The sequence below is a fragment of the Aulonocara sp. 'chitande type north' Nkhata Bay genome, linkage group LG14 (assembly GCF_057382095.1).
Source record: "Aulonocara sp. 'chitande type north' Nkhata Bay isolate Kocher_YH1m ecotype deep benthic linkage group LG14, A_spYH_male_GT1.1, whole genome shotgun sequence".
Lineage (NCBI taxonomy): Eukaryota > Metazoa > Chordata > Actinopteri > Cichliformes > Cichlidae > Aulonocara > Aulonocara sp. 'chitande type north' Nkhata Bay.
In genome coordinates this window covers 26,248,920-26,260,330 of record NC_141357.1, presented here as the reverse complement: position 1 = coordinate 26,260,330, position 11,411 = coordinate 26,248,920, and the positions used below count along the sequence as shown (strand labels likewise).

At 40.3% G+C, this 11,411-nt stretch overlaps 1 protein-coding gene across 1 annotated transcript; it reads left to right on the top strand.

The window, feature by feature from the left end:
• The first annotated feature begins 301 nt into the window (after positions 1-301).
• Positions 302-8,521, top strand: LOC147314731 (vomeronasal type-2 receptor 1-like). Its single transcript, XM_086260407.1, has 11 exons — positions 302-330; positions 602-896; positions 1,031-1,320; positions 1,528-1,823; positions 1,990-2,195; positions 2,335-2,556; positions 2,655-2,778; positions 2,904-3,784; positions 6,031-6,497; positions 7,529-7,586; positions 8,180-8,521. The coding sequence occupies exons 1-11, from the start codon at positions 302-304 to the stop codon at positions 8,519-8,521; spliced, it is 3,210 nt and encodes a 1,069-aa protein (XP_086116533.1).
• The last annotated feature ends 2,890 nt before the right edge of the window (positions 8,522-11,411 follow it).

Here is an 11,411-nt window from a genome sequence, read left to right as displayed (position 1 = left end):
CCCATATACAGACACCTGACATCAAGCAGGGATGGAGATAGCAGCTCATTTTGTTAGTTTGATTATGACTTTTTGTTTGTTTCACCTGACCACAGCTCTTGCCTTGGGTGTGTCCTTAGATCCTTTCAATCAAAAGATTACACTTATAGATGATCAGGTTGATACTGCGGATTCACCTGTAAAATGCAAGCTGCAGAATAGCACTCGTCCACCTGCATTCTCAATGGATGGAGACTACATTATTGGTGGTATTTTTTCCATTCACTCCTACATTCACACAGTTGACAGTAACTACACCACCATGCCCGAGCCAGTAAGATGCAAAGGGAGGTCAGTAAGAGAGAGAAGTATGTTGTTTCTGTGTGAGGAAAAAAAATACTCTAACGTTATGCTCAAGATCTATTAGTGCCTATTTTCTACTGATTTTCCATAACTGTGCGCTGAAAATAATTTCTAATGTAACCTTTGATTAAAAAAATTACAATGAATAAATGTTAAATAGCTGCAAACTGCAAATCTTCCTAGACTGTATATTCTGTTCTGTTCTGTTGTAATTTAACCTGATTCAAATTATAACAGTGACATAATTATCTGTCTCCAGCATTAATACACGTGAGCTGCGCTTTTCACGTGCAATGGTCTTTGCCATCGAACAGATTAACAACAACACAGAGCTGTTGCCTGGAATCAAACTGGGGTATCAGATCTATGATTCATGTGCATCAGTGCTTGTGACGGTGCATGTGGCATTTCAGTTTTTAAATAGCTTGGACCCTGTGTTTTACATTGGCAACAACTGCTCCCAATCTGGTATGGTGATGGCTGTTGTTGGTGAGTCTGGGTCTACACCATCCATCAGCTTGTCACGAGTCATCAGTTCTTTTAACGTTCCTCAAGTAAATATATGAATTTCTGGATAAAGTTTGACTTTAAAATATGCCTGTGCATGACTTTAACACTGGAGTACATTGTTACCCTGCTATATTAATTAATCAATTTATTCGATTTTTGTTTTGTTTTATCACTTTAGGTGAGCTACTTTGCCACATGTGCATGCTTGTCTGACAAGCAGCAGTACCCGAATTTTTTCAGGACAATCCCCAGTGACCAGTTTCAAGCTGGTGCACTAGCAAAGCTGGTAAAACAGTTTGGCTGGATTTGGATAGGTGCTGTCCGGTCAGATTCAGATTATGGAAATAATGGCATGGCATCTTTTCTACAAGCAGCACAGAAAGAGGGGATCTGTGTGGAATACTCCGTATCCTTCTATCGGTCCCACCCACAGAACAGGATCCAGAGAGTAGCAGATGTTATCCGCAGGTTTCTACATGACAGAAATGACTTGTGTGGCAATTAATTTATTATCCTAAAGATAAATATTTTATGCTGTCAAATACCACAATAATATGTTGTATAAAGTTTTTTGACTAGTCAGGTATAGTAGAAAAGTGCTATATATGAACCCATCAATTTACCATTTATCAATATAGTTGAAAATCTTTCTAATATATTATGTTGTCTCTCAAGGTCCACAGCTATGGTTATTGTGGCATTTGCAGCTTTAGGAGACATGAGGATCCTGTTGAAGGAACTATCACGTGAGCCTTTTCCACCTCGCCAGTGGATAGGCAGTGAGTCATGGGTAACCAGTCCAGAATTAACAAAATTCAGTTTCTGTGCTGGGGCCATTGGATTTGGGATTCAGAAATCTGTAATCCCAGGTCTCAGAGAGTTTCTACTCAATCTCTCACCCTCTCAAGTTGCTGCCTCTGCAGTGCTTACTGAGTTCTGGGAGGATGAATTCAACTGCAAAATGAAAAAAAGTAACTTTAATTCAACAAATTTGGTTACTCATAGAATTTCACCATTGGAACTGTTCTGATTTACTGTCAGTGATAAATGCTAACTTGATTGGTTAAATGCATCAAATAAGAGAGGTCTGAAATTTGTTTTGACTTTTAATAGTATAAACATCTGTTCATGTTTTAGGTGCTGTTGGAGACATGAATATGTGTAATGGAACTGAAGATATAAAGAATCTCCAAAGCCAATACACTGACACATCTCAGCTCAGAATTACTAACATGGTGTACAAGGCTGTGTATGCAATAGCACATGCCATCCATAATGCAGTGTGCCATGGAAAAAATGTCACAGCTCAGTGTAGAAAACTAACCAAGTTAGAGTCTAAACAGGTCAGTTGAAATGAACAAGTCCGTGTTAATGTTTTTTGTTATCTCTAATGTACATTGAATGAAATCAAATATGAATTAATTTTTTGCTGTTGTTCTTTCTTTCTTTCCCCTCCCTTTTTGTGCTTTTACAATTTCACAGGTTTTGACTCAGATGAAGAAAGTAAATTTTTCCCAAAACAGATATGATGTGTCATTTAACGCTAATGGGGATCCTGTGGCTATTTATGAGTTGGTTAACTGGCGGAAAAGTGAGACTGGCATAACTGAGATAGTAACTGTAGGGTTGTATGATGCATCACAGCCAGCAGGCCAGGAGTTCCAGATTAACAGAAGCATAAACTGGATGGAGGGTAGCACAAAAGTAACGAGTAAAAGGACAAGAGTTTGGCAAATAAGACTTTGGTTAACATAATGATAGCAAAAATTTGCAGTTATTATGTAGCCTCTATGTCTTGACAGGTGCCGGTGTCAGTGTGCAGTGCCAGTTGTCCTCCAGGAACTCGTAAAGTGCTGCAGAAAGGAAAACCCATCTGCTGCTATGACTGTATACCGTGTCCTGAGGGAGAGATAAATAATATTACAGGTAAAATACAATTTTTGCCCATGCATGTAAAATGTGATAGGGTGGATATCTACAATAATATGAATGATTAAAATATTACAATTCTTATAATTCTTGTTTTTAATTTATGTATTTATTTCAATCAGATTCGGCTGATTGTTTACCATGTCACAAGGAATTCTGGCCTAATAGAAAGAGAGACACTTGTATCCCTAAGCCTGTAGAATTTCTTTCATTTCAAGACCTCCTAGGAATTATCCTGGCTACACTCTCAGTTCTGGGTGCCTGTCTGGCCATTATGACTGGGGCTGTATTCTTTCATCACAGGACATCTCCAATTGTCCGAGCCAACAACTCTGAGCTGAGCTTCCTGCTGCTCATTTCACTGACTCTGTGTTTCTTATGTTCATTAACTTTCATTGGAGCACCATCAGAGTGGTCCTGCATGCTGCGTCACACTGCATTTGGGATCACCTTTGTACTCTGTATCTCCTGTGTACTTGGGAAAACTATAGTGGTTTTAATGGCTTTTAAAGCTACACTTCCAGGTAGCAATGTGATGAAATGGTTTGGTCCTCCACAACAAAGAATGACTGTTGTGTCTTTCACCTTTATTCAAGTTTTAATATGTACTGTATGGTTGGTACTTAGCCCTCCATTCCCAATTAAAAATCTAACCACATACAAGGAGAAAATAATCCTGGAATGTGCATTAGGCTCTGCTGTAGGCTTCTGGGCTGTTCTCGGTTACATAGGCCTACTTGCTGCCTTTTGTTTTGTTTTAGCTGTCTTAGCCCGCAAATTACCTGACAATTTTAATGAAGCCAAGCTTATCACCTTCAGCATGTTGATATTCTGTGCAGTGTGGATCACCTTTATCCCAGCATATGTCAGTTCTCCTGGGAAATTCACTGTAGTTGTGGAGATTTTTGCCATTCTGGCCTCCAGCTTTGGACTAATGCTGTGTATATTTGCTCCAAAGTGTTTCATCATAATTTTTAAGCCTGAGAAGAACACCAAGAAATATGTCATGACTAAGGATAGGATTTAGAGGTTTTGCACTTAAAATGGCAACAGTAGTTTCAAAATATACACCTTCAACACAATCAGCAAATCACTTGATTTTCAGTTTTAAGTGAAATCAAATATTTACGTTAAGATTTTCAAAATGTCAATTTTTGAAACATTTACTATTTTTCAATGCAATTGATTAAGGTCAATTTTTTTTCAAGGCACAAAAATAAAAGTCACATTTCATGATAACAGTATCTTGTTCTGAGTCCTTTTTTTTAAGTTGTTTGATATTGTTTGAACCATCCCTCTGCAGATGATCAGTTAGCTGTTTTGCAACTACTCTTTTAAGAATTTTTTCGATAAAACGGAGGTTAGCCCATAATTAGCTAAGACAGCTGGATCAAGTGAACATCATATCAAGCAAGCCCTGAGTAAATGTGATTATACCATCTGTACATTTGTCAAATCTGGGAAGGCACCTAAAGAATGCTCCAGGCAAAACAGGAGAGATGAAGGACAACTGCTACCTAAGTGAAAACCCCTAAGTGCCAGGAGATTTGCCATGATTTATACATCGGGGAAATCAGACATCCTCTGGTTAAGCGGATGGCACAACACTGAAGAGCTACTTTTAATGATGAGAATTTTCACATCCTGGATAGGGAAGAACGCTGTTGGAGCGAGGAGTCAAGGAGGCCATTTATGCAAAAAGGGAAAGAGCATCTCTGAATTGAGGAGAAGGCCCAAGTTTACATTTTTCACCATCTTACAATGCTGCAATTGCAACCATTCCCCAACTCATTAGTGGGGAGTGGTCATTACCATTTGCATATTAATGATCAAGAAACTGATGTCACAGTCCTTAGCTTCGGTAACATCTGCCTCTCTGACATCAAGTTAAGGGAGTCCAGCTCTATCCCCACAACAGTACTGGCCTTTTGGATCAGTTTACTGAGTCTGTTGGCATCTGCGATTCCTCAACCTGCTGCCCCAGCATGCAACAGCATGGCACTGGCCACAACAAACTCATAAAGCATCCTGAGCATTGCCAACACATGTTAAAAGACCTTAGCCACCTCAGAAAATAGAGACGACTCTGGCCCTCCTGTAGCATGTAGTGGTAGTTTTTAACCCAGTCTAGTTTATTGTCAATCCCTTGTGATAACCCTGTGTTGCTGAAGAAAACGGAAATTTGAATTTCATTACACATATTTCTCTTTTAGCACTGCTAAAGGTCAGTTACACGTTCAGTACATACAGACTTAGGTGATGTAAAAGTATCTTTAGTACAATACTGAACCTGGTCATAAGTATTAGTTTATACAGTACAAGCCTACAACTATTCAGTTCAGTTAATTTTTATTTCAAACATATACATTCACCAACATTTTATAAAATCTTTCCATGGAGTTGTTTGAAAAGGAGTAGGCAGAAGTATATACTTATTTAGCCCTACCCCCTCAGGTTTACAGCCTCATCATCTAAATTTAATATCTAATATCTAATATCTAATATCTCTAATATCCTAAGAGACTGCGCATACCAGCTAGCTCCTGTGTTCACTGAGATATTCAACATCTCTTTATCTCAGTCGGTGATCCCCACATGCTTCAAAGAGTCCATCATTGTTCCTGTCCCGAAGAAACCCCACCCTGCTTCTCTCAATGACTATCGCCCTGTAGCCCTCACCTCAGTAGTGATGAAGTGTTTTGAACGCCTGGTCAGAGACTTCATCATTTCTTCACTACCAGACACACTGGACCCACTACAGTTCGCTTACCGTCCAAATCGTTCCACAGACGATGTCATCTCTCATCTCCTCCACACATCACTCACTCACTTGGACACTAGAAGGGGGAATTATGTTAAAATGCTCTTCATAGACTACAGCTCTGCATTTAACACCATAATTCCCTCCACACTCACCACCAAGCTGGAGCATCTGGGACTCAGCTTATCTATGTGTCAGTGGATCTCCAACTTCCTAACTGGCAGACCACAGGCAGTAAGGATGGGCGGACATGTCTCAGCCTCCACCACTCTCAGCACTGGAGCCCCCCAGGGGTGTGTTCTGAGCCCCCTGCTGTACTCTTTGTACACATATGACTGTGTGGCCACTACCAGCTCCACCACCATCATCAAGTTTGCTGACGACACCGTCGTGGTGGGCCTGATCTCTGATAACAACGAGACGGCCTACCTGAAGGAGATTAGGAATCTGGAGAACTGGAGGACAACCTCCTTCTAAACGTCAGTAAGACAAAGGAGTTGATAGTGGACTTCAGCACTAAGCAGGAGAGGAACTACCAGACCCCCGTCATCAACGAGTGCCCAGTGGAGAGAGTGGACAGCTTCAAATACCTCGGAGTTCACATCACGCAGGACCTGTCATGGTCCTGTCACATCAACACCGTGGTGAAAAAGGCCCGTCAGCGTCTCTACCACCTCAGACGCTTGAGAGACTTCCAACTGCCCTCCAAGGTGCTCAGGAACTTTTACTCGTGCACCATAGAGAGCATCCTGACGGGAAACATCTTAACCTGGTTTGGGAAAAGCACCATGCAGGACAGACGAGCTCTACAGAGGGTTGTGCGATCAGCTGAGCGCACCATCCGCTCCGAGCTCCCTGACCTGCACTCAATCTACAGCAGGCGGTGCTGGACCAAGGCCAGGAAGATCGTGAAGGACCTCAGCCATTCCAACAACAGACTGTTCTCTCTGTTGAGGTCAGGAAAGCGATTCCACTCCCTGAAGACCAACACAGAGAGACTGAGGAGGAGCTTCTTCCCACAGGCGATACGGTCTCTCAATCACACCACCACACAATACTGACCCACACATACAGTTCTTACACACACACTGGACATTCTGGACATTGTTTTCACTTCATCACTTAAATCACTTTAAGCATATTTGCACTGCAGAAGACATAATGTGGATTGCACAACACTGGACACTATATTCTTCATTTCCAGTTAATATTTGTACAGCTGCTGTTATTGTGTATATATTTATTTATATTTCTTCATACATTCTTATATAGTTCTATATTGTGTATTGTGTATTTTGTTGTACAGTTATTTTATTTTCAACTTCAATTTATATATTTTATCTTATTCTCCCAGTTAAATTTACCCTTCATTCTAATTTGTGTTGTACAGTTATTTCATTTTTAACCTTAATTTATATTTTATTCCTTCCTAGTAAAATTTACCCTTTTTAAATTTTCATATTTATTTCCCTTTTTAATTTTTCATATTTATTTCCTGTCTTATTCATAGCCTTTTCCTTTTTTGTTTTCTTTAGGTCATGAGCAGTTGTCCAAGCATTTCACTGCATATCGTACTGTGTATGACTGTGTACGTGACAAATAAAATTTGAATTTGAATTTGAATTTGAATTTGATCAACAAAAACGTATACAATGCCTTCAACTTAGAACATAACATCACAAAAAATATTTTCTCATGTTCAACTAAAACTATATTTAGATTTGCTAATTTGCTAATTTAGGAATGCTGCACCCCTGCTCATTTATTCGTAGTCCTACTTCTTGTAGCAATGTCACATTCTATAATATTACACATTATAATATTACACATCTGAAACACAAGCTGATACAAGAGCCTCTGTAACATTTTCATTCTATATATGAAGACTTTCATTCAGTATATTTGTGGTTAATTTCATATATTTCAGTTTCATTCAATATATTCAAGGTACATTCTATAAAACAAAGGGGGGTAAACGCACCACAGTTTTGAGCCGAACCAGACAGAGAAGCCGAACCAGACCCTCAAGCTGCTGGCCATCAAAGTTAGAGCTTTTTACCTTCCGAGGGAGTTCAGTTCAGTTCTCCTTTCAGTTGTTTACATCCCTCCAAATGCTGATAAAGCTACAGCTATGGATGAACTGTATGACGTCATTATTGGACTTGAGAACAAAAATTCTGAAGCTGTTTTTATTGTGCTGGGAGACTTCAACAGAGCCAACATAAAGAAAGTTGATGGCAGCTGATGGCAACATCAGTGAACTCACAGACTCTGTCACTGGATATATTGAAAAATGCATGGACGATATCATCACCAAAACCAAAGTCTGCAAATATCCAAATTAGAAACCCTGGGTAAATAAAGACATCCGTGTTAAGCTCAATGTGCCGACCTCTGTCTTTAACTCAGGGGATGCTGATGCATATAAAGCAGCCGGGTATGACCTTCAAAAGTCCATAAAAAAAGGCCAGAAAGGACTACAGGGACAAAGTGGAGTCCAGTTACCACAGCTTTGACACCAGGTGACTATGGAATGGACTGCGCTGCATCACTGACTACAAGAAGGAAAGCAGGCAGTGTTTAGCCCACCCCGTCTCTTGCTGATGAGGCAACAAAGAACACATCCTCTACCCTCAGGAAGACAGTGAGGCTGTAACTCTAACACTCAAAACAGAAGATGTGAGATGGTCTTTCAAAAAGGTCAATCCTCACAAAGCTCTGGGAGCAGACGACATCCCAGACCAGGTTCTCAGAGTGTGCACCAACAAGCTGTTCACCAATATCTTCAACCTCTCCCTGAGGCAGTCAGTGGTCCCCTGTCTGAATGACCACGGTCCTATTGCACTGACATCCGTCATCACGAAGTGCCTTGAGTGGCTAGTCATAGGTCACATCTGCTCCTCCCTCCCTGACATCTGGACCCTCTTCAGGGATCTGCCTATCGAACAAACAGAGCCACTGAGGATTCCATCTCCCTGACAATGCACACTGCCCTCACTCACCTGGAAAAAGGGAATACATATGCAAGAATGCTCTTCATCGACTACAGTTCAGCATTTAACGCCATCATCCCATCAAAACTTGCCTTGAAGCTCATCGACCTTGGGCTGGGAACACCAGTCTGCAGATGGATTCTGAACTTCCACACAAACAGGCCCCAGGTTGTGAGAGTTGGTAAGCACACCACCTCATCACTCATCCTAAACACAGGAATGCCATATGGATGTGTGCTTAGCCCCCTCCTATATTCCTTGTTCACGCATGACTGTGTTGCTAAACATAAGTCCAACACCATTATTAAGTGTGCGGATGACACAACCATCATAGGCCTCATCACAGACAATGACCTGTCTCTCGAAGTCAGCAAAACAAGAGAAATGATAGTGGACTACCAGAAACGATCAGTCGGGGAACACGAGCCCATCCACATCAACGGTGTCATGGTCGAAAGGATAAGCAACTTCAAATTTCTTGGAGTCAACATCACCGAGGATCTCTCCTGGACCCTTCACACAGACACTGCAATCAGGAAAGCTTGCCAGCGATTCTACTTTCTGAGGAGGCAGTTTGGCCTGAATGCCAACATCACCTCAAATTTCTACAGGTGTGCGATCGAGAGCTTGCTAACGAGCTGCATTACAGTTTGGTATGGAAGCTGCTCTGCCAGCAGCCATAAATTACTACAGAGGGTGGTGAAAGCTGCAGAGCACATAACTGGCATGAGGCTTTCCTGCCATTCAGGACATTTATCTTCAACAGTGCCTCGGTAAAGCACACAGCATCATCAAGGACCACAGCCACCCAGCACATCAGCTGTTCTCCTTGTTACCGTCTGGCAGACGTTACAGGAGTCTGTCTGCTCGGACTACAAGACCCAACAACAGCTTTTACCATCAAGCCATTCGAAACCTCAATTACAACACTTAAACACACACACATCACACTTCACAGGATGCACACAGAAGCTGTGCTACAATTTCACAAGTTCATACTGCACTTTGCATTGGTCACTCCATTTTTAATAGTTTTTAAATAAAAATAAAAACTCTTACTCTGTGCAACAGTATACTAACTACCATATGTATATACAGTGGGGCAAAAAAGTATTTAGCCAGCCACCGATTGTGCAAGTTCCCCCACCTAAAATGATGACAGAGGTCAGTAATTTGCACCAGAGGTACACTGCAACTGTGAGAGACAGAATGTGAAAAAAAAAATCCATGAATCCACATGGTAGGATTTGTAAAGAATTTATTCGTAAATCAAGGTGGAAAATAAGTATTTGGTCAATAACAAAAATACAACTCAATACTTTGTAACGTAACCTTTGTTGGCAATAACAGAGGTCAAACGTTTACTATAGGTCTTTACCAGGTTTGCACACACAGTAGCTGGTATTTTGGCCCATTCCTCCATGCAGATCTTCTCGAGAGCAGTGATGTTTTGGGGCTGTCGCTGAGCAACACGGACTTTCAACTCCCGCCACAGATTTTCTATGGGGTTGAGGTCTGGAGACTGGCTAGGCCACTCCAGGACTTTCAAATGCTTCTTACGGAGCCACTCCTTTGTTGCCCGGGCGGTGTGTTTTGGATCATTGTCATGTTGGAAGACCCAGCCTCGTTTCATCTTCAAAGTTCTCACTGATGGAAGGAGGTTTTGGCTCAAAATCTCACGATACATGGCCCCATTCATTCTGTCCTTAACACGGATCAGTCGTCCTGTCCCCTTGGCAGAAAAACAGCCCCATAGCATGATGTTTCCACCCCCATGCTTCACAGTAGGTATGGTGTTCTTGGGATGCAACTCAGTATTCTTCTTCCTCCAAACACGACGAGTTGAGTTTATACCAAAAAGTTCTACTTTGGTTTCATCTGACCACATGACATTCTTACAGAAGACGTTACAGGTCTGTGATAGCCAGAGATTTTCCTTGTTTGAGGTGACCAAATACTTATTTTCCACCCTAATTTACGAATAAATTCTTTACAAATCCTACCATGTGAATTCATGGATTTTTTTTTCACATTCTGTCTCTCACAGTTGAAGTGTACCTCTGGTGCAAATTACTGACCTCTGTCATCATTTTAGTGGGGGAACTTGCACAATCGGTGGCTGACTAAATACTTTTTTGCCCCACTGTACATATGTAATATTTCTTACTGTATTATACTGCTGAGTGACATCTGAGTCTTCTGCTCGTCTAACTAACATATGACTTGCAAATAAAACTGAAACTGAACTGAAACTGATATATTCAAGTTTGTTCAATATATTCATATTTTTATTAATATATTAATTTCTGTAACTGTGAGACACCTGCTGCTGCCTATCTTGGCCAGGTCTCCCTTGAAAAAGAGGTTTTTAATCTCAATGGGATTTTCCTCGTTAAATAAAGGTTAATAAATAATGTATTCAGACTTTCATTCAAGTTTCATTCAATACATTCACAGTCTCTTTTCTATATTTGAGAGTCATTTAATATATTTGAGGTTTATTTAAAATAGTTAAGGTTATACTTTAAGATAAAAAAAACTAAATACTTAATATAAAAATACTATCACATAATTATAATCTAACAGTAATAGTAATAGCTAGTAATGTAAGCACAATAATCAAATCCATTGGTTGTCTATTATTATTATTACTTTTGGTAATTACATTGACATTACTTGTTCTCACATAGTAATTTCATATTTGTTTCTACAATACCTTAAGTTTACATGATATTTTCAACACCTTAGATGTTGTAAAATATAGATTATAGAATATTATGACTTTCTCAAAGACCACTGTAACACCATGTCATGATGAACACGTAGCATAGCCTTTGAATAACTATATAAATGAGTGAAAACACACCCATAACAGA